Source organism: Trachypithecus francoisi, unplaced genomic scaffold, assembly GCF_009764315.1.
Source record: "Trachypithecus francoisi isolate TF-2019V2 unplaced genomic scaffold, Tfra_2.0 Lachesis_group14, whole genome shotgun sequence".
Lineage (NCBI taxonomy): Eukaryota > Metazoa > Chordata > Mammalia > Primates > Cercopithecidae > Trachypithecus > Trachypithecus francoisi.
Window position 1 is genome coordinate 52,220,638 of NW_022681459.1, and position 22,091 is coordinate 52,242,728.

At 55.8% G+C, this 22,091-nt stretch overlaps 1 protein-coding gene across 12 annotated transcripts in view; it reads left to right on the forward strand.

The window, feature by feature from the left end:
* BRD1 (bromodomain containing 1) overlaps positions 1-19,200 on the forward strand; it is a 51,527-nt gene extending 32,327 nt beyond the window's left edge. For 2 of the 12 annotated variants that reach the window (XM_033233529.1, XM_033233530.1), the window contains exons 8-13: positions 6,111-6,608; positions 14,807-14,942; positions 15,445-15,572; positions 16,446-16,555; positions 16,742-16,896; positions 18,078-19,200. In XM_033233529.1, the coding sequence (XP_033089420.1) occupies positions 6,111-6,608; positions 14,807-14,942; positions 15,445-15,572; positions 16,446-16,555; positions 16,742-16,896; positions 18,078-18,261 (1,211 nt within the window). In that variant the 3' untranslated portion in view covers positions 18,262-19,200. Of the gene's footprint in view, positions 1-6,110; positions 6,609-9,751; positions 10,297-14,806; positions 14,943-15,444; positions 15,573-16,445; positions 16,556-16,741; positions 16,897-18,077 lie in introns of those variants that run through there. The other 10 variants (XM_033233531.1, XM_033233532.1, XR_004442436.1 and 7 more) reach the window with 9 other exon arrangements.
* Positions 19,201-22,091: the final 2,891 nt, after the last annotated feature.

Below are 22,091 nucleotides of genomic sequence, written 5' to 3' on the forward strand. Positions count from 1 at the left end.
GATCTGTGTTGAAGAGTAAAGGTAGCTTGAATGATAAGAGTGAGAAATGTTGTTGTTGTATTTTGTAAATTGACGGGAAGCCATTTAATTATACGCTAGGCCATCAAATGTGGCATTTTCAAAGGGCTGTTTTCGATTATTATCACTTAAAGGCTCCTCCCTGATGTTGTGAAGGGAGGGAAGGTACCGCAGAGGCCTCGTCCGCCCTGAGGGTCCCTGACCAGCTCCTCTGCAGCAGTTGGTAGGTAGCAGCCTGCTGTGATCGTTGTCAAAGAATGTCTGGGGAAAGGTCCAGGCAGCAAAGATGTATTTAGGACCAAGAAATAAATGCAGGGGAAGAAATCCATCTATCCAGAAGGAGAACTAGCAAAACCCTGGGCAGATGTAGGCTTGGGGTGGTGAGGAGGGCGTTGATGAGTGATGGTTTGTGTACATCTAGGTTGGCAGGGTGAGGAGGTAGAGCTGGTGTGTCCCGTAGTTGGTGAAAGGGGAATTTTAAAACTAAATTGGATTTGGAGACACTGGCAGAAAGTCCTTGCCGCTGTGTTTTGCCCTGTGTCTCTGTAGTTGACCTTGACATGCTCCGGTTACACGAAGCAGACAGTAGGGTCAGACCCTCTCGCCACAGCATTAGCAGCTGGTTCATGGCCGCCTTGCCCTTCCCCTGCACATCAAAGTCAGAACAGCAAACAATTGAAATAAGACAGAATTGTTGTACAATTTTCTTTTGAAACAAAGACGTTCATCTCTTACGTCTGTGCTCTGAGTGATGCAGTGTCTTCGTGATGCCACACAGGTCAGCGGGTCTTCACGGTCTCAGGGCCCTTTTCATCCCCGAACTTCATGTGGCTCCTGCCAGCAGAGCTTTGCCCCTTTTATCCTGTTTGCATTGGGCGACTTGAATGAGAGCCGTTAAGCTTTTCTTTCTCTTAGAAACTTACTCCTGTGCATGCAGCTGAGAATTTCTTATGCATCCTTTTCCTCATTCTGTGCCTGTTTTTCTGTTTTGGGATTCTTCTGTTTCGTTCACCATAGTATAGTACCCAGACTCTAGAATGTCTCTTTTGGGGCTGGTGTCAATTACGTTAGGTCCATAGAATAAAGACTTTTCTGTTTCAAGGTGAGCGCTTGCTTTTCTGTTCGCTCAAAGGCTGTTATTGTTAGCACCTGATCCCTCCTCTGCTTTGGGGGGCCTCGTGTTTTTTCTGGGAAACGTTTGCCTAGAGGACCCTCTGGCGGCCACAGCTGTCTGGGCCCTGGGCTGCCTCGTTGTGCCCAGGAGTCCAGGTTGGTGTCTGGTCCCGCAGTCTTTGCTTTCATGCAGCCCACTGAGGCATCCCACCGAGGCCGTGCGGGCCTCCCTCTAGGTGGGCTGCCCTTCTGTGCTTGTCTCCTGTGCCCTGAGGACTGAGTTGTGAGGAGGTTAGTCTCAAAATAGCTTCCAGCGCTTCTCTTCCTACACAGTTGTATCATTTTCACTGTAGAGCAGTAAGTTACCTTTTTAGTTTTTTTAAATCAGGGGCTTCCTCCATCGCCATTGGGTCGCAGGGCTGAGGACCCCGCACGGTTATTGGGTCGCAGGGCTGAGGACCCCGCACGGTTATTGGGTCGCAGGGCTGAGGACCCCGCACGGTTATTGGGTCGCAGGGCTGAGGACCCCGCACGGTTATTGGGTCGCAGGGCTGAGGACCTCGTACGGTTGGAGCCGCTTGGCCCTCCCCTGTGGTGAGCGTGGCTCCTCATACCCCCCAACACTTAGTGGGAGCCCTTGGAGACCGTTCTTGTTGCTTTGTAGCTCTGGAGTCATTTTATTTTATTTTTATTTTTTTATTTTTGTTGAGACGGAGTCTGGCTCTGTAGCCCGGGCTGGAGTGCAGTGGCCGGATCTCAGCTCACTGCAAGCTCCGCCTCCTGGGTTTATGCCATTCTCCTGCCTCAGCCTCCCGAGTAGCTGGGACTACAGGTGCCCGCCACCTCGCCCGGCTAGTTTTTTGTATTTTTAGTAGAGACGGGGTTTCACCATGTTAGCCAGGATGGTCTCGATCTCCTGACCTCGTGATCTGCCCGTCTCGGCCTCCCAAAGTGCTGGGATTACAGGCTTGAGCCACCGCGCCCGGCCGAGTCATTTTATGTAGTTTTTTTCTGGGGTCATTGTAAAGAAAACACATACAGTGTGACTGAGACACAGGTGGCCTCGAATCACCTGTTACACCCGATGTTCACGGTGACTCCATGGATGAAAAGGGCATATCCTGTGAGCTGACAGGAAAGTGGGTGGAGAAGCAAGCGGCCTGAAGGTCCACTCCGAGGTGAGGTGGGCGGGGTCCTGCCCCTCAGAGAAGATGGGGGTCTCTGGAGAGGTGGGGCAGGCAGAGTCCTGCCTCTTAGAGAAGACGGGGGTCTCTGGAGAGGCGAGTGCCAGACTGGAATGGGGACGTCACACAGTGTTAGGGAAGACAGCCACAAGCAAGCTTGTTAGTTGGTATAGAAATGTGAACTTATGATACTTATAATAGGACGAAAACCAAGAATCAGACATTTAAAAATCCAGCAGGAACGTTCTCATCAGTAAAGCTTCTCCGTCATTTTTCTTAAATATAACCACAATATTTTCACACCTGAAAATATAGTAATTCCTCAATGGCAAATATACAGTCTCACTTAACTTGTAATTTAACAGTACCTACGTCATACTTATATTGCTTCCATTTGAAGTAGCCTGAACAAGCTGTAGCTGTTGGGTGCCAGACCCCTGAGACTCTAGTATCTGAAGGAAGGAGACTCCTCCTGGGCTGCGCCGTTGGTCCCTGTCAGTTCCCTTGCACCCGCCCTCCCACGGGCTCTGCTGTAGCTGTGACTCAGTCTGCCGAGTGCAGAGGTTCGGGCTGTTGCTGTGAGCTGGCCCTGCCAGGGCTGACTTCCCCGGGGCTGCGTGTCAGCTGGGTGGGGGCCACGCCAAAGTTGGGATTCCATCCTGTCTGATGAGCCTGTGGGACGGATGTGCAGCTGGCAAAAGGCTCATCTCCACCGTGTGCTCAGGTTGGTGTCTGCTGACATGGTGAGGCAGGACAGTGCAGGCAGGAGGAGCAGGGTCTGCACTGTGAGCTGGTGAAAGGGGCTTGCATTTTGAGTCCTTGGGATTTCCAGTCACAGTGATGCCTTTGCCAGAGGCTCTGGGGCGTCCCCTTTAGTCCAGGGCAGCTGTGGGCCCTTGATGTGCATGCGTGGAGGTCCTCTCCTGTGCACGGGCACTAAGCCTGTGGAGCACTGTGGCCCTCAAGAAAGGACGCGTGTTCCTCAGGGTAGAAGGTGCGGAGTGTACAGCTTTGTCCCTTCAGAATTGCAGAGGATGGAGGCTCGAGGCACGGCTCTTGGAGGGATAGTGTGGTTGTCACTCGTGAGCTAAAGTGTCTGCCTGTGATTTTCCAAAGCATCCTGTGGCTTTGATACAGAAGCCTTTGATTGACATCATGGGTGGCCAGGTGGGCAAAATATTGCAGAATTGTTCTTGCAGACTTAACTAGGTCTTTTAGTTTCTTAGAGTAGCTGGTTTAGATTAGATAACCATTTTGCCATTTGGAATATGTGACAAGTTCCAGGGACTGGAATTCTAGGATCCTGACTGATGATACATGGACGGGGTCTGAGAGGCTTATGCCCGAGTTGTATCGAGTGTGTTCTGAGCTTTTCTCATGTGCAGTTAAGTGATGGCCTGAGGTGGCCCTCAGTCAGCGAGGTTTGGGAGGAGTTTGCCGCCTCATATGTTAACTTCCAGTCAGATTTCCACTCGAGGGATGGGTTGGGCTTGCCCGTTGTGTCGTGGAGCCTGGAGGCTCAGGTCCTGTTTCTTCTGATTTTATGGATGAGGAACTGAGGCACTGAGTGGTCCAGGGGCCTTTTTGGTCCTGGCTGGGGGAGGGGCCTGTGTGGTCCCGGCTGGGCAGGTGGCTGTGCACCCAGGCACCAGCGACCTCTGTTCCTGACCACGGCCTCCTTCATGCCTCTGGTCAGTGTTGCAGGAGCACGTCCTTAGCCTGTGTGCTGGCGGCTGGAGCCCGACCCGCATGTGGAGCTGCCGCAGAGAGGTCGGGGGCGTGTGGGGTGCATTTGGGGGGCGTGCATGGCCGAGGCAGGGCCACGGGGGCCCACTTTGGGATAGACCAGGGGTTGGGGGAGTCCCTGCAGCATGGAGATGGTTATGAGTCCCACATGGGCGTCCTTGTTGGGCCGAGAGCTGGAGGTGTGGAGGCGAGGGTATGGCCCATGGTGGGGGAGGGCCCTCTGCAAGGCAGGGATGTCTGCACATCTCGGGGCTGCTGCCAGACAGGAGTGGTGATTCTGAGGGTTGCGCCAGAAGCAGGAGATGGGGGTTTACAGTGCCTGTTAGATAGCTGTGGAGGAGGTGGGGGGAAGGGGGTCTCTTGGAGGTGCTGGAAGGAGACTCCTTCAGGCTCCATCTCTGCTGGCCTGGTGCTCTTGCGCCCACAGAGGCCAAGACTGGGGTTGACCACTGGCTTTGGCCCTGCAGAGGCCGTTGGGATTGCAGTGAGCAGTTGAATGTCATGATCAGGACGAGAGCTCGAGGGGGGCCAGGAGGTGGAAGAGGAGGCAGGAAGTGAAGTGAGGCCCCAGGTCTTCTGCCCCAGACAGTGGCTGCATCAGGACGCTGCAGGCTCAGTGCTGGAGCCCCTCCGGCTGCTGCACAGGCCCAGGGACGCTGCAGCCGTAGATGCTCATGAGCAGCCTTGTTTCTCCGCATTGCCCAGTTCCCTCCGGCCAGCGTTCCCAGGTGTTTCACAAACACCTTTTCCTTAAGCCTGTTGGCGACGTTGAACGGGAGGGGAAGCTGCCTTGGGATGCAGCGTTCCCACGTGACAGCTGTGCTCCCAGCGGCTGGCATGGGTGACTTTTTGTTGAGGTGAGGCTTTCCCCCTTGTTTTTTGAATCGGCTGCGAGGCGCTCTAAGGCGCTCAGTGTCATTTGAAATCAGAGGCACCTTGCAGCTGAAAGCACTGCTGCCCGGCGTCATGGGGCCCAGCCTTGGGGGGAACTCTTTTCTGTCAATCTCAAAACATTGCTCTGAGTCTTGTTGTGTAGTTTTGTATTTTCAAAACGACTTTTTGAATTACAATAGTAACCATACATACTTCAGACGGTTTTAGAAAAGTTTGCAGGTTTAATGAAATGAAAGCTGTACCCAGTGATAAATATATACTAAGGATTAAAGTGGTCACACTTCCTGTTGCCAGCACCAGTCCTGCTTGGAAAGAAGCCTCAGTGGCTTGGCCTGGTGGAGCATCGCCTCGCCCCGTCAGCCTTGTGCCAGAGCCTGTCCGGCCCCCTGGACTCAGGGCAGTGCAGAGAGCCCGTCCCGGTGACCGCGGGCTCTGTACCATTTCACACTTCTGGTTTTTATGATGTCAGAAAGACTTTACAAAGAGGTTAGTCTTTTTCCAAAGACTTTTTATTTAAAAAGCATTTTTTTTTTTTTCCTGAAAGCTCCCATCACAGTATTTGGGAGCGTGGCACAGACTTCTGTGCTGGGGTGAGCGGGGCTTTTTTTCCTGCCTTTCTTGAGAGTCATCCACAGCCAGTCACCACTCCCTGTTTTTTTCTTTTTTTGTTTGTTTGCTGTTTTTGCATTTTTGACTTGGAAGACCTTGACCAGAGATCAGATTTAATGTTTCTTTCCTTTTATTTGCTAACCTCGTGGCCCAGTAGAGCTCTGTGGGAATGCCCACTTAAGGCTCCTTTAGTTATGTGAGATACCTTTTCTTCCTCAAGGTAAGTGAATTATTGATTGCAGAAATTGTTATGAACTCGAGTGATGTGTTTAATATTGGTGCGTGTGAAATAATCTTTCACAGTTTTTTTCAGAGAGTAACTGTGCGCCCGGGCACTGCACCCAGGGCCGCAGCCTTTGGCGTTAGGGAAGCCCACACAGTGTGGCCCGAGCCCACGGGGCCTGCACTGCCGAGCAGACAGTACGTGCGATGCGTTGTTTCCTTAACTGAATTAGTATTTTGGTGGGCTTCACATTTATAGTAAGTTTTATAATAGATTTTATAATCTTCAGTTTTCAAAAATCACTTTATTTATAATTTTTTCAGGAGATAACTCTCCCCCTAAACTTGAACCATCAGATGCATTACCTCTTCCTTCAAACTCGGAGACTAATTCAGAACCACCAACCCTCAAACCAGTAGAACTCAACCCAGAGCAGAGTAAACTTTTCAAAAGAGTCACATTTGATAATGAATCACATAGCGCTTGCACTCAGAGCGCACTGGTAAGCGGACGCCCTCCAGAGCCCACCCGCGCCAGTAGTGGCGATGTGCCGGCGGCGGCGGCCTCCGCGGTGGCGGAGCCAGCAAGCGATGTAAACAGACGCACTTCTGTTCTCTTCTGCAAATCGAAAAGTGTAAGCCCCCCAAAGTCTGCCAAGAACACTGAAACCCAGCCAACTTCTCCTCAGCTAGGGACCAAAACCTTTTTGTCTGTAGTCCTTCCGAGGTTGGAGACTCTTCTGCAGCCAAGGAAAAGGTCGCGGAGCACATGCGGAGACTCCGAGGTGGAGGAGGAGTCCCCAGGAAAGCGCCTGGATGCAGGTAAATGCCGCGGGCGGCCCTGAGGCGCCCTTGCCCACCGGTGCCGGGAGCGTCCTTCAGGGTCCGTGGTGTGATGGGGGGTGCCGAGCTTCTGTTTCTGCAGCATTCTCTTAATTTCCAGAGAAGACAGCAGTGCAGTTTTTTCTTTCAAAAGCCTTGAATTGCAGTTCTGAGGTCGGCGCCCTCATGGGGGGCCTGTTTGCCACCAGAGATTGTGCAGCCTTGCTGGGCTGCCCTGGGCCAGGGGTCCATGGTCCTTGGTCCTGTCTTCTGCCACAAACTTCCTCTCTGATTTTTTTTTTTTTTTTTTTAAGAGAGACAGTCTTGCCCTGTCACCCAGGCTAGAGTGAGTGGCTCACTGCAGCCTCCAACTCCTGGGCTTGAGTGATTCTCCTGCCTCAGCCTCCTATGTAGCTGGGACTACAGGTGCATACCACCACTCCCAGCTAATTTGAAAATTTTTGGTAGAGATGGGGTCTCGCTGTGTTCTCCTAGCTGGTCTTGAACTCCCGGCCTCTGACTCCCAAAGTGTTGGGATTAGGTGTCTGAGCCACTGCACCTGGCCCCTTCTGATCTTTAAAAAAGTACTGAGAATGAATTCAAGTGTAGTTTTAATTGGTCATCTTGACTTTGCTGTGCACCTCTGGGTAAACTGGTGACTGGCCGCTCCCAGCACTTGTGGGAGCTCCACTCTGCACCCCTCAGTCAGGTCTCCTGCAGCCCCACCGACCTAGGACCCCGGGGTTGAGCCTGGCCCTTCCCTGGGCCTCTGAGAGGACCTGCCCTTATGGTAAATGCAGTACTTTGCAGTTGATTTCAGCAACGTTTCCTCTCTGTTTTATGTGGCCCTGTTAGCCACATATGTGATGAGGTATTAGGACCTGCTGAAATAGCACCGGAAAGTGCTTCTCATCTCTTCCTGCGCTTTCGTAACTGAACTCTGTTGAATGACTCGGCGAGGGTGTTCCTGTTTGTGTGTGTGCGTGCGTGCCGAGAGCATTTGAGGAGGGCAGCTGTGTTCCTGCAGCCTCTGCTCCCCGCCCCTCAGAGGAAGTTGAGGAGTTTGTGTCCTTTTAAGAGGAGCCCCCTGTCTTCGGTTTGCTTGTTCAGTCCCGGCTGCGCTTCCGGAGGTGCCAGGTCAGGCTGCCAGTGTCTCCTTTCTGGAAGCGTGTTTGGAGCACGTTTGTCATTCTGGTTTTTGTCCCGAGTCAAGGCTTGGTTCCCGTCTGTCCTGTCTGCCTGTTATACCTAGATAAGGGGAAGCGCGTTTTCTTCTGGCTGTGCTGGTGTGCGGTGGTTCCTCGTGCACTTCAGCAGCGAGAGAGAGTGGGCCTGGGTGGGTGTTGCTTATTTCCCAGAGGGGCGGCGAGTGAGCCCTGTGTCGTGGAGCTTTGCTGGGCTGTGGTGGGCGAGACCCGCCCAGGCCACTCCCTCACATCTTGACCCTGCTCCTTCTGCTGGTCTCTGGCCTGAAGCGTCGGGGAGGGGAGCGAGACCAGGTGCTGTCTTGAGGCCTTTGTGCGGAAGGAAGCGCACCTCCCACCCTTGCCAGCGAGCAGGTCATGCCTCTTGTTGCCAGAGTAATTTCTGGTAAATTTCATTTTGATTTGTATGAAAATTTTGCACATAAATGAATTGTGTAGAAATTTTCTACCCATGTGCTTTTACTTTGATGGATTGATACTAAATTGGCATTTTAAAATAATTTGAAAAAGTTTTTTTGGTTTCTAAGTAATATGAGGCTATTGAAATGCTTCACAAGATACCGATAAGGATAGATGGCCCTTGACTCAGGACTTGGGGATGTCTCTTAACCACGTTGGCCCTTCTTAGCCACCTTTGGCGAAAGACTCCTTGACCTGGTTTTCCAAGCGCCCTGGAAGTCCTGCGATGAATCGGGTCAGGGTGCTGTGCGCTGGGTACTAGAGGTTGGTTCGGTGCAGTCGTGGGCGTCCCCTCTGCACGCAGAACTTGGAATTCGGCTGACGCTCCGCTTCCTGGGGGTTTCACGTCTGTCGGTGGCGGAGGTGTGGGGCTCTGTGCGTGGAGGCCCTGCTGGCCGGGGGCTGGGGTTTGGGGCGGCGTCGCCTCCACACTCGGCAGGGTGCGCGTGTGGTGGCTTCCACCAGGGGGCGCCACCCGACTGGCCCTGCCCCGGCTGTGCGCGCCCGCCGTGGACAGTGTTGCCGGCTGGCGGCCACGTGCTCAGCAGCCTCGCAGGCTCGCTCATCAGATGTCCCTTGTAGAAGAGCACGTGTCCCCTCCAGGCCACGGTCCTACACTGGAGTGGAGTGTTCTGCAGGATTCCCGTGGTGACAGTGGTGTAGAGCAGTCTCACTGCAGACCTTCAGTGAGTGTGGCCCGTGGTGGCTTTTGAGAATTATGGTGCCCTTTGATCCTGACTGAAGTGGAGATTTCTGCTCTCTCATTCCCGAGTGACAGTGGATTTCCGTGGAGGCGCGGTGAGTTCCTGAGCTCTCTCCTGAGCAGCTGGGAGCCTCAGCAGCATGAAGACCTGGCCCTGGGGAGCAGGAGGCATTCCACTGCTGCGGCCAAGGTGCCTGGGGGAGGGCTGGGCGTGCTCTGAATGGTGCCAGCCCCACCATCCGCCCTCGCTTTGGGTTCACCGGAACCTTCTGGTGCTCTGCACATGGGGGATTTCTTGCTCCGAGCTGCAGTTCTTCTCAGTCTTAGGACAGGAATTACTCAGAACCCTCTGATGTTTTCCAAACATTCATCTGTGTGCTCTGAACTTGAAGGAGTGCTCTGGCATTTACCAGCACGCGCACGATTCTGAGTCAGGCTGAACAGGGTTGCTGGTCCGGAGGCGAAGCACTCACCGTGGGCCTCCCGCCGCAGTGCTGTGCAGAGGCCTTGTGCTTCCGCGGTGGCCCAGGCCCCAGAGGCTGGCCCTGGCTCGCGGCTTCCTTCCTCCCCGGCCGCGCGCTCGCCAGCCGTGAACCGTCACCTGAAGCGGTGTTCCCCTCGCCGCCGTGGCGGAGACCCCTGCCGCGAGTCTCCGTGTGCACGTGGTGGGGCATGAGAGCGCGGAGGTGTCTTTGGTGTCCTTCGGCTGTTCAGGGAGGAGGCTGAGCTGTCCTGCCCTTTCATTCAGACTAAATGGCTTTTTCACTGTTTTCCAGGTTCTCACTTTAACCACTAATGTGCTGGGTAGTTCAGTCTTTGGACCCTAATCATTTTCTCTTACCTCAACTTGGACTGGAGTTCTGCTAAGCTGCCGTTTTGGAACACACAAAGATCACTGCATCTTGCCTTTCACTTAATTCTTGCGGATCCCATTGGAATCATCAGCTCAAACATCCTCTAAACACAAACACAAACAGCAGCCCTGGAGGAACTCTCCCCCACCCCAGCCCACCCCCTCTGTAAGTCAGCCGGGCAGTGGGAATGGTGCTGGCGCCCGGTGCACGCCTGGAGCTGGTGGGATGTCGCGGTGCCTCAGCCTTCCCTCTGGATAGTCACAAAGGACGCAGAGGAGAGCCCGGCACCGGCTGGGAGCCTGCTGCAGCCGACGACACAGTGGACAGCATTCTGAGGCTGTCCTGAGCGTGTGGAGCCATCCCGTAGTGACCTTTGGTTCGCATGCGGCGGCCATGCCCAGGCGCGTTGTGCTGTGTTGGTGCCGTGGGGTATGGAGGAACTTGGCTCGGCCCATCTGAGGATGTGGCATGGACAGTGCGTGCTCACTCACTTGCTAGCATCTTCTCTGTTTCTGGGTTTTCTACCTGATTTCCTTCTCCCCTTACTTCCCCTTCCACTGTTTTCTCCCCACAATTCCCAGTGGATTCCTGAGCAGTGTTGCTGTTTGTCTCTTGCTGGCCGCCACACTGAGTGTCCCTGCGGCCAACTGAGAAGTCCTGCTCGTTGGGTGGGGCATCCCTGGACGCCTGGGATCTTGTGCAGGCGTCTGGCCTGGGCCTCGGGTCTGTCTCGACCATCCCGGCTGCATCGTCACGGAGCGGGTCCCGGCGAGATGGGCCTTGGGTCTGTCTCTGACTGTCCCCAGCTGCACTGTCATGGAGCAGGTCCCAGCAAGTCTTGTGCAGGTGTCTGGCCTGGGCTTTGGGTCTGTCTCTGACCGTCCCGGCTGTGTTATCACGGAGCGGGTCCCAGCAAGAGCAGAGTGCTGTTGGACACTTCTTCTGTGTGTGTTTTTACTGAGAGGTTGAAAAATGCACCAAAAATGCTCTCCTTTTAACGACGGTAAAAGTGAAACTGAAAACAGAAGATAATGGGCTCTCCCACCTCTGGGGCAGCGTGGATGCTGGAGCCTTTGCCACTGCGTGGGGCCCTCAGGGCTCTGGTCTTCGGGGTGCAGGCTCAGCCCACCTGCTTCATACGGCCAAGCTTCCTGTGAGCCAGAGAAGCCGAGGCGGCAGCTTGGGTGCTGGTGGCAGGGGCGGGCTTGTATCCTGGGCTGCGGGGATGTGTTCCCATGGCTCCCTGCCCTCAGGCGTCTCGGCAGCCACTGATCGGGGCCTGGTGTTCTTGCACCTGTGGCCTGGAGGATTCGTGGTGTCCGTATGGGTTAGGGGCTGAGAACCTGAGGCTGGAGGAGACTATGGCCCATCAGTCAGGCCTGCAGGCCTCCGCCTCCCCAGGTGGACCCCGGGGCTTCTCTCCCTGTGGGGAGGGGCGGTGTCCCAGCTGCCGTGGCCTGTAGTCTCTCAGAAGACCCTTTGGGGACCTCCCGGGACAGTTGCAGGTGTGCTGTGGATATACCTGGTGACAGGCAGGCTTCCAAGGACCACGCTTGACTGGGCTGTGGGACACCTTTGCGCCATCCCCTTTGTGCCATCTCCTTTGGGGGCAGAGAGGGACGTTTCTGTATTCAGTCTTTGGTCTCCTAGGAAGTCACTGGGAAGGCCCCTTGAGGGTGGGCGGACCCTGGCCACTGTGGGAATTTGTGCAACTCCTGTGTTGAGGGGACAGTGGCTCTTCCCTGGCAGCCGCCGCCTCTTTTAATGTATTTTGCACAATCTATTGTGCAAAATCTATTTACTATTTTGAAAGTAAAAAAAAAGCTTTACTTTCAGCATTAAAAAAACACCTCGTGCTGAAAAAGTTGCTGAAAGTTGCCTCCTGCTGTATGCACGATTTAGAGACTTGGGCCCGACGTCAGTGCCTGCAGTTTGCAAATGCCTCATGGACCAGGCACCCATCTCTGCAGACCTCAAGCCCTGGGTTCCCCACGTTGGGTCCCACCTCAAGGCTGGCCTGGGCTTCAGAATGTTCTGGGCTGAGGTCCTTGCAGGGGTGCCGAGGGTGCGCGTCATGGTGGACATCTCCCAGCTGGCCGGAAGAGCCTCACAGGGCGGGAGTTGGCAGGGCTGAGATGGAGAGATCTCAGAACCATAGCTGTCTTAGATGATTTTCTGGTGGCCCAGGTGGAGGCTGTGAGGGTCTGGGCAGCACAGGCCACCTCGAAGCTCCCCTGAGGTTCTGGGGACTCCAGGCAGTGGCCGCAGAGCCTCCCGGGCCGTGTCTGTGGCCTGGTCTGGCCTCTGGGGTGATCCTGCACTGCTGTAGCGCCCGAACTGCCTGTCAGGCCCTGCGGCCATCGCGCCCCCACCAGGCCTCTCGCTGGGTGGCGTCTTGGTTGGTCTGGGTTTGTCCGTGCTGCCCACGTCTTCCTGGGCGCTGTCACATTTTCACAGGTGACACACAGAACCTCTGTGTGTACTTGCGTCATATGTGCACTCACTGAACGCTTAGGAAAATGAAGAGGGGCGTTTTATCATTCTCTTTCTGAGAATTAAGGACTTGCCTTGTGTTTTAATCCCCTGCCTGGCCCCACTCCATGCGGTGGTGCTCGTGGAGCTGGGGCCTTCATGGCTAGTGAGTGGCCTATGCATGGCCTGGCTGTGTTGGGGCTGCAGCTGCCGGCACAGCTGCGGGTGCTCCGGTGCTGGGGCCCTCAGGCTGGCGTCACTGGGCAGTCTTGTGAAGGCTGCACTGGTCCTCGTCTTCCCCCAGGTGGCCATCGCTCGGCCGAGCAGTAACTACTCAAAGCCTCTCCACCCAGGCCCTGGGCCGCGTCTGCTCAGCCTGGAGCAGGTTCACCCTGTACCTGGGGTCTGAAGTGCGCTGGGGGCCTGGCTGTGGGGTGTGGGTCGCCAGGCTGGTGGCTGCTGTCTGGAGACGGCTCACACGCGTTGGCAGACCCGTCCCTGGGCCTGTGGGCTGAACGCTGGCAGGGGTGCTGGGCTCCATCCGTCCACTGCTGATGCAAGCTGGGTGGGCTTCCCCTGCCTTCACCCACTCAGGTGGGAGTAGGGATGGAGTCCTTGCTCCTGAGGGGTCCTCAGGGGCCAGGACAGGACTTTTAACTCCCTCTTGAGACACCTTCAGGGCCTGAGTGTGCAGGGTCTGAGCCGCTCTGTGATGAGTGTGGGGAGGATGTGGAGCCCTGGGGCAGCTCAGCATGTGGCTCAAGGCCTTCTACTGTAGGTTCTTGCATTTATTTGTTCCCTTGCCAAAAATGAGTATGACACCCCCACCTGGCCGTATTTCCTGCCTTAAAATGACCGAGGTTAAAATGAGAAACACAGAGCTTCATTTGGAGCTCAGGGTACATTCCAGTCCAGCAGACACAGAGCGAGTGTCTGACTTGAGTCTGTGGAGGGCAGCAGGGCGCCCGCCTAGTCTGCGCATTCCCTTCTGAGCTGTTCACCGAGGTTGATTTAGCCCCTTCTGTTTCAGTCAGTTGTGCTCATTGAGAACAGACGGGAAGCGTTTGAAGCAAGTGGAAAACCCCGCAGTCCAGCCATTCCCTTCGAAACATGTCTCCCAGCCACTCGGGAGGCTGAGGCAGGAGGATCACTTGAGCCCAGGAGGTCGAGGTTGCAGTGAGCTGTGGAGTCCATTGCACTCCATCCTGGGTGACAGAGCAAGACTTCGTTTGCAAAAAAAAATTCTACATTAATGCTCTATTTACAAATTTACACAGTTTCCTTTGGAAATAGATTTAAAAATTTTTAAGGATGAGGTAGGCAAGAAAATGGGGTTCTTTTTGGATAAAAAAATTCACACAGCTGGGTGCGGTGGCTCACGCCTGTAATCCCAGCACTTTGGGAGGCCGAGGCGGGCGGATCACCTGAGGTCAGGAGTTCAAGACCAGCCTGGGCAACACGGCGAAACTTTGTCTCTACTAAAAATACAAAAAATTAGCCGGGTGAGGTGGCGGCGCCTGTAGTCGCACCTACTCGGGAGGCTGAGGCAGGAGAGTGTCGTGAACTCGGGAGGCGGAGCTTGCAGTGAGCTGAGATCCGGCCACTGCACTCCAGCCTGGGCGACACAGCGAGACTCTGTCTCAAAAAAAAAAAAAAAAAATTCACACACTGCTTCAGCTCTCACAGCCAGAGGCTGCCCTGGCTGGAGCATCATCCCCGTTGTGACCCCCGTGGGGGCCTCGTGGGGGGACCTAGGGCAGATATTGTTTCCTGTTGACTGATATAAAGTCAGGCCTTTTTAGGGGGAAATACTGAGATTTGCCTTATTTTTCAAATGTGGAGATGATGGAATTGTCAACTGTGTTTTGTGTATAGTACGTGAATGCTAGTGATCGCGGCTTCATGGTGAGTGAGGCCGGACACACTCAGACACGGTGGCGGCCCCAGATTCTCTGTTTTAAAGTGTTTCGTCAGCATTTTTGACTTCATGTTAACACTTGTCGTTTGAACCAAGGTTTTTTCTTTTTAAAACCTGATTTCCTATTCCCTGGAACTCTGCTCCTGTGAATACGATTTTGTGTCTTTGGTGACCCCTTCAGCCTGGTCAAGGGTCCGTCCAGATGCGGCGTGTGCCCACGTGGACAGGCCAGCCCCGTGTTTGCACTCACAGGTTGCGCATCTGCCCCTGTGGCAGGCTCGCGGCACCCTCTCTGCCTTCACGGAGCCTGTTTCAAGACCTGGCCTTGTCAAGAGGAGCATCTTCACGGTGCCCAGCAAACGGCTGTGATCAGAGCTGACCGCAGTTTGTTACATTGATTCCGTGTAACGAGTAACTTTGGTGTCTGCTTACTGTGAGGACTGGACTCTGGGAGTGAAAAGGAAGGTGTTGTCTTACCTGTCTGTGAAACGTTCCTTGTGAGATGTGTTCCAGGTGTCACGTAGTTGAGTCTTGCTTGGGCACGCCCTCGTGGCGCTGAGCTCAGGGCTGGCCTGCCTGTGTTCCAGGTCTCACCAACGGCTTTGGGGGTACGAGGAGTGAGCAGGAGCCAGGCGGCGGCCTGGGGAGGAAAGCCACACCCCGACGACGCTGCGCCTCCGAGTCCAGCATCTCCTCCAGCAACAGCCCGCTCTGCGACTCGAGGTGGGCCCCGCGGCCCCGCACTTCCTGCCACGCAGCCCCCGGCGCCACCCGCCCTGCCTGGCCGTCCTGGAGACCAGGACATTCCAGCTCCCATCTTAGTGCCCTCTGAAAAATTCTGGCCCGGGATTCATGTGTGCTCTGCCCTTGTGGGTGGTTTCCCGTGCTGCGTGTTAATCTGCTTTGTAGAATTCAAGCAGAAGTAGGAAAAACACTCCGTGAAGTAGGAACACAATTTTAGAAACTGCAATTAAGTTTATACTTGATCTTTTCCTCCCAGAATCTGGCAGTGAGCACAGCCCTGTGAAGGCCACATTGGCCTCCTGAGTCCCCCCTGCCACAGGCTCACTCGCTCCAGACGTGTGCACCCACAGGCCTGCCTGGCTGCGGGGGTGTCAGGCAGGACGCATGGCCAGCTTGGTGGCGGGCAGCCCACGGGACGAAACCTGAGTGAGGCTGAAGCCAGGGGTGGGACACCTGACTCCCTCTGCTCTTCCTCCCGAAGCTTTAGTGCGCCCAAATGTGGGCGGGGCAAACCGGCTCTTGTGCGAAGGCACACGCTGGAGGACCGCAGTGAGCTGATCTCCTGCATCGAGAACGGGAACTATGCCAAGGCGGCCAGGATCGCAGCCGGTGAGTCACCCGGACCCGCCTCTCTGGCTCTCCACACCTCCCGGTTAGCGTCTTAGGGCTCGACGGCTGCGGACTGGGCTCTGGCTCAGGGAGCACGGTGCCCTGTGTGGAGCCCCACCCTGGCCAACCTCCTGGGGAGGGTTCATCACACACCGAGGGGCTCCGGGCTGCAGCCCTGCTGGGGTGCCTGTGGAGGTGGTACCTCCTCCATCCTGCCTTCGTTTCCCTGTGGAACGTCCAGCTCTGTGTGGCTCCTGGCTGCCGGGCACGGTCAAGGCTGTCTGGGGTTGTTTAGGTTCAGTGGTCATTTGTGGCTGCAGAGGGGACTGACTGCAGGGTGGGTGCCCCCAACTTCAGGCCCCTGGGAGAGGGGGAGGCCCTGGGGTTTGGGGTTGGCATGGCCCTCACTGTGGAAGGCAGCTGTGAGGGAGCATCAGGACGGAGACACCCCCCCCCCGGTGGGAGGGACAGCAGGGAGCTGGTCTGGTGGAGGGGGAGCCAGGACTTTGGTTTTGGATTTGGGGTGTCAGCTGCATAAAGGAGGCAGGAGCACGCTGGGAGCCCCGTCCTTGGGGCAAGGAGGGCTCAGAAGGGACTGTGCTGGGCACCGGGAGTCAGAGCCTTCCAGCTCGGAGGGCAGGAGATTCTCTGGGTCTGTGGGAGGCTGGTGGGCCCCCAGGTGGGCTGCAGGGACAGCGGGGGATGCAGGGGCCTGGACTCCACAAGAGAGGCAGTGGTGCTGCCGGGCGTGGGTGAGAAAGGCCTAGAAACTGGGCTGTGCTCCGGAGACCCCAGCCTGTTGCTGTGTACCTTTTGTGGGGGGGGGCAGGGCATGCCCCCTCTGTCCTGCTGACGCCGTGCCTCTCTCCGCAGAAGTTGGCCAGAACAGCATGTGGATCTCCACTGATGCTGCCGCCTCAGTGCTGGAGCCCCTGAAGGTGGTGTGGGCCAAGTGCAGCGGCTACCCCTCCTACCCAGCCCTGGTGAGGACGGCTCTCGTGGTGCCCAGGGCCCCACCACCTGCGGGTCCCGAGGAGGCTCATAGCTGAGGGGCGGGGGTGGTCCGAGGAGGCTCACACTGCTGCGGGGGGTGGGGGTGGTGCAGTGACAGGTGCAGTCGTCAGTGGGTGTGAGCCTTACAGTGACCTCAGTGGGTCCTTCTCGTGCAGATCATTGACCCCAAGATGCCGCGTGTGCCTGGCCACCACAATGGCGTCACCATCCCGGCCCCACCCCTAGACGTGCTGAAGATTGGGGAGCACATGCAGACCAAGTCCGACGAGAAGCTGTTCCTCGTTCTCTTTTTTGATAATAAGAGAAGTTGGTGAGTCAAGAGGCCTTAGACTTCGGGGACCGGCTGGGGTGGTTGTGTGGGGGCTGTGGGCTTGGTGACCTGAGTGTCCCTGTGGTGAGCAGCCTCTTTACCTGCTGGGCCCTGGCACAGCTAAAGTCAGAGGTAGGTGCTCTGCTGTTTGCCTGGTGGAGAAGGGCACTGCCCAGCACCCCCACTGGGACTGTGGGATGGGCACTGAGCACAGGGTCTGTCTCTGTCTGATGGCTTCCTTTCCCTCTCGCCTGAGCCCCGTTGGCCCGGGCTATCTCTTCTCTATTCCTTACCCGTGCCCACTGTAGTGTTGGGGGTCCCACTGCTGGGCTCTTGGACCCCTGTGCTGCAGGACACGGCCCCCGCCCGGGCCTGGCCTCTGGCCCTGTGCTTAGAGCCTTCCGTCCCGGCATCACCCAGCTCTGCTCAGACGTCCACACCATCACAGGAGGCTCCCCCTGTGCCCTGGCCTGCTTTTTCGCACAATGCCTGGGACTCTGATGTGCCAGGGTTCAGACCCCAAGACCCCTCTGTGTAGGACACGCTAGCAGCACATGCCTCTGGGAGGAGATGTAGCCCCAGCTGTGCCCTGCGCACGTGGCCCAGGCAGGTGCTTCCTGGTTCCCTGTGGAGCTGGCTGCTCTGGGGACCTGGCGCAGAGGCTCGGGGCCACCTGCGTGTGGTGTGTGTGCCTGGAGCGTGGCTGGCAGCACGAGTATCCCTCCCGTCTTTCTCCTCATCACCCGACCTCTGCCTCTCTGGCCACATGGCCATTGCTTCTTGTCAGGCCCTGAGCGAGGCCCACACCTTGTCCATCCGAGGGCCCCTTTGATGGGGTCTCCCCAGCCACCGGCCCCTGCTCCAGGGCCCACCCTGGCTCTGGGCTTCGTGTGTGCGTGTTGTCTTGTCACTCAGCAGGCACTGGGAAATGTTTTGGAGGTGGAGGAGGAGGTGATGGTTTTTATGCCTTCCTTAGCTCCCCATATCCCCAGGCCGGGGAGGGGAAGGGAGGGATGCACCCCTGGCCTCGGGCCTGTCCCTACACAGGGCCCAGCTGTCTTGGTGGTGCTGAGCAGGGTCCCTCTCTATCAGAGGGCAGTGGATGTGTTAGATGATTACATGGAGCATGTTGAAGCACCACGTGCAAGCAATGATTTCCCCCTGTTTTTCCTTTTAAAAAGGCAGTGGCTTCCTAAGTCCAAAATGGTTCCCCTTGGTATTGACGAAACTATAGACAAGTTAAAGATGATGGAAGGGAGGAACTCCAGCATCCGGAAGGCCGTGCGGATCGCTTTTGACCGCGCTATGAACCACCTGAGCCGCGTCCACGGGGAGCCGACCAGCGACCTCAGTGACATTGACTGACGGCCCGGCTGCCAGCGCGGGTCTTGTCCATAGTGTTGATAAGCTGTACATGTTTGTATATTGTTCAGAACTTAACTTATTCTGATTTTTAGTTGTAGCTCTTTAATTCTTTTTCCCCAGGGAGGGGGGAGTTTTATTTCCAAGTTTTCTAGGAACCCATCTCCGTCTGGGCGCTGTGAGTGGGGTGGGCGCGTCCGGGCAGCACAGTGCGTCTGTCACACGACCCCGGGCCGTGGTGCTGGCGTCACTTTCTTTGACATGTAGCTTTTTCTTAAAGACTTTTGAATGTTTAATAATTTTGTAAATCATCCTCTTTACACAGAGTACCACTTATTTAATAAGACGGGATGTAAATTTACAATGACAAATGTGTATTTTAAGAGAGAAAAGGACATTATTTTGAATGGTACTTTGTGGAAAGGGGGAGAATAAAGTTGTGCTGTGTACATCACTTGCAGATCACCAAAAACACCCCGCTGCCCACGGGCGGGTTGTCCCCGCGCCCGTCGTCCCGCCCGCCTCAACCCGCAGGTGTGCCTCCCAGCGGATTATTTATTGTAGAAAGTGTATTCATTTGCTTTATAATGAAAAATACATTTGCAAAGGTATATTGATATGCATTTTTATACAGGCACATAAAAATTCAAGTCGGCTTGGGAGCAGAATGCATTGCATTGTATAAATGACTCTGGCCTGTGTGTACTTTGATTTTATAACTTGTAATCTTTTGTTTACAATGAGGGGCTTTCTGTAACTTGTTTTAATTTAGAACACTTTGGTAGCAATAGAAACTTTGGATACATTTTTGTATGGTACATGTGATGTATATAGAATTAGTACTTTATTTTTATTTTTAAGAGGTAAAGCATTATGTTGGGGAAAGTAGGGTGGGTTTCCAAATTTGCATTTTTTATATTAAAAATAAAGTCAAGATTTGGACGGTGTGGCCATTTTATTCCTACAGCCCTAGACGGCTGGTGAGCCCTGAGGACAGGTGGGGTGCTGACTGCAAGGGGCGGAGACGCGCCTTTATCTTAAAAATTGTCATGATGGCACTATTTATTATTTCACCTGATCATATTTTATTTTAAAGTTTTAATTACATAAAAGTTTTAAATGCTTTTAAAGCCTACACCGTTTGTAACATCTCCATAGAAACTTGGAAATAAAGTCTTCCTTAGATAGTTTCTGTCCTGCATCCGGCAGGTGCTTCCTATCTATCGTGGCTCTCCTTCCCACAGCCAGCCCCGCCCCGCAGGCCCCTCCCCACCGCCAGCAGCTGGTGGCCCCCAGGATCACCCACCGCCCACGCAGAAGGGAAGCTTGTGCAGGAGCCAGGTGGAGCCCAGGAGCACTCAGGGCTGCTGAGAGGCCCAGCTAAGGGCGGGTGCAGTTTGTGCCCCTTCTCTTTCCCACCCACAGCCTCAGGGTGCTGTCGAGCGGAATCTGCTTTCTAAGCATGGGTCTGAGCGGAGGGAGATGCTGAAGCTTTGAGCTTTTTGTTTCTGGTTTAACCTTGGTGGATCTTCACCCTCTGGGCATCATGTCTTGTCCAGGGGAGGGGCTGGGGAGGGCCTGGAGCTGTAGAGACAGAGGGCGGGGGTGGGGTGGGGGGGGCCGGTACTGCCTGGGCTGACCACATAATACGTGGTCAACTGCAGATCAATTTTTTTTTTTTTTTTTGGAGACAGTCTTTCTCTGCTGCCCAGGCTGGAGTGCAATGGCTCGATAGCTCACTGCCACCTCCGCCTCCTGGGTTCAAGTGATTTTCCTGCCTCAGCTTCCAGAGTAGCTGGGACTGCAGATGCCGCCACCACGGCTGGCTAATTTTTGTATTTTTATTGGCAGTGGGGTTTTGCTATGTTCCCCAGGCTGGCCCCAAACTCCTGCCCTCAAGTGATCCACCTGCCTCAGCCTCCCAAAGTGCTGGGATTACAGGCTTGAACCACTGCACCTGGCCAGCTGCATATTATTAATTAGACATAAAATGCAAAATAAGATGATGTAAACACAAAGGTGTGAAATAGGATTGGCACCTGCTGAGCGCGCCTGGCCTGGAGCATCGCCCCTCTGCAAAAGCAGGGCTCAGCATGCGTTCTCTGGTCCTTGCTCTTACAGGGGGGTGAGCTGCTGTGCGTCTTCCAGCCACTTTCTGGGCTGCTCAGAGGCCTCTCACAGGTTTTCTGGGTTGCTGCCACTTGCAGGGGTGCTGAGGCGGAGCTCCTCCCATGCGGGGCGTGTCCAGGCGCCCTCTCTGAGGGCTTGGCAGGTACAGGTGGGAGTGCGGGTCTCTGGGCTGCTGTGGGGGCTGGGCAGGCTCCTGGAAGACCTCTCTGTGTCTGGCTGAAAGCGCAGCCCGAGGGGAGGTTCCCAGGGAGGCGGTTGTGCCGGGGAGGGGGGGAAGGGGGGTGCCGAGGAGCCGTGGGGGAGGGGGGCTCCCTGAAGGCCCAGGAACTTCCCTAAACAAGGTACCGCGTTCTGGATGGGGTGGCATCGCTGTTTTTTTTTCTCAAAACCTGCAATGACCCCATGCTCGGAGGACTGGCCTCCGCGCCCTGCTCCAAAGCAGCCCCAGGGCCCTGTCCTTGCGGAACCGGGGCCTTGGGCTGGACACTGGGGGCTTCGCGGAGCCGGGCCTGGCGGGGCCAGCGGAGCAAAGGCTGGGAGTCCCGGGGTAGCGCTCATCAAAGCTGGGCGCTGCTCCCAGAGCCGAGGTGCAGAACCAGAGGCTGGTTCCGCAGCGCTAACGAGAGAAGAGGAAGCGCGCTATGTAGACGGCCCTCATCCTGTCGGGTGACCCCTTTCTCAACTCCGTGGACGGGGCTCAGGGGTTCGCAGCGGCTCAGATGCAGATCCCGGACTCGCCCACCGTCCGGTCTTGCGCTCTCCATCCAGGGTTGTCTCTCCCAGGGCGCGCCTGGCCACGGTCCTCAGTCCTCCAGGCGGTGCACTCCGCTTCAGTGTGGGGAGGGTGGGCGTGTAGGTTCGGGAAGTTGGTGCCTCTTGGCTTTTCAGGAGGAGGAGGGAGCAAGAGGTCCCCTACCTTTCCCACCAAAACCAGAGGCTTTGACATCTCCCTGAGCCCACGGGCCTGGCACCCACCTCATGAACGGATCCATTCTGGCCCAAGACCACCAGGACCGGAGCTGGCTGGGGCTGGGGAGGTGCCCACACGACCCGCACCCCACTGACTTCCCCGCAGCCTCCCTACCTGGCTAGAACCTTGAACCTTCCCAGCCCCCAGAGGAGCACCTCGGGGTGGGCAGCTGAGACCCAGAGCACTCAGGGCACGAAGCCGCCATGTTTGGGAACCAAGTTCACACTGTGGCCTCCTGTTCTGACACCCCTCAGCCCTGCCTTGGCTGAAAAACCCTTGGCAATAGGTTAAAAAGAAGGAGGAGGAACTTAGTACACTGATGTGAAAAGGCCTTTAAAATAGAGTGCAGAGCAATTCACTTTCCCTGGGTTCCTGGGCTGTGCCCTAGTGAAGCTGACCCGCTGTGGGGGTGCCCACTGAGTCATGCTCACCTCCCTGGGTTGACTGGCTGGTGGGGGTCTGGAGTCTACACGATGACTGGCTGGTGGGGGTCTTGGTGCAGGCAAGGGGCTCCGTATCCAGCGTGGGATCCCAGCTTCCCGCTCAGGTGTGTCCAGCTGGCCTTGTCCCCTGCACCTGCTCCTCCTGGGTACAGCTCCCCACCCAACTGTGCAGGGTTGGCATCCGACGCCCTCACATGGAGTCCGGCTCCTCCTTCCCTAAACCCATCACTGTTTGCTTCTGGAATTGGCTCCAAGTTAAGCTGCTTCGTCCTAACTTGGGGCGTGAGCAG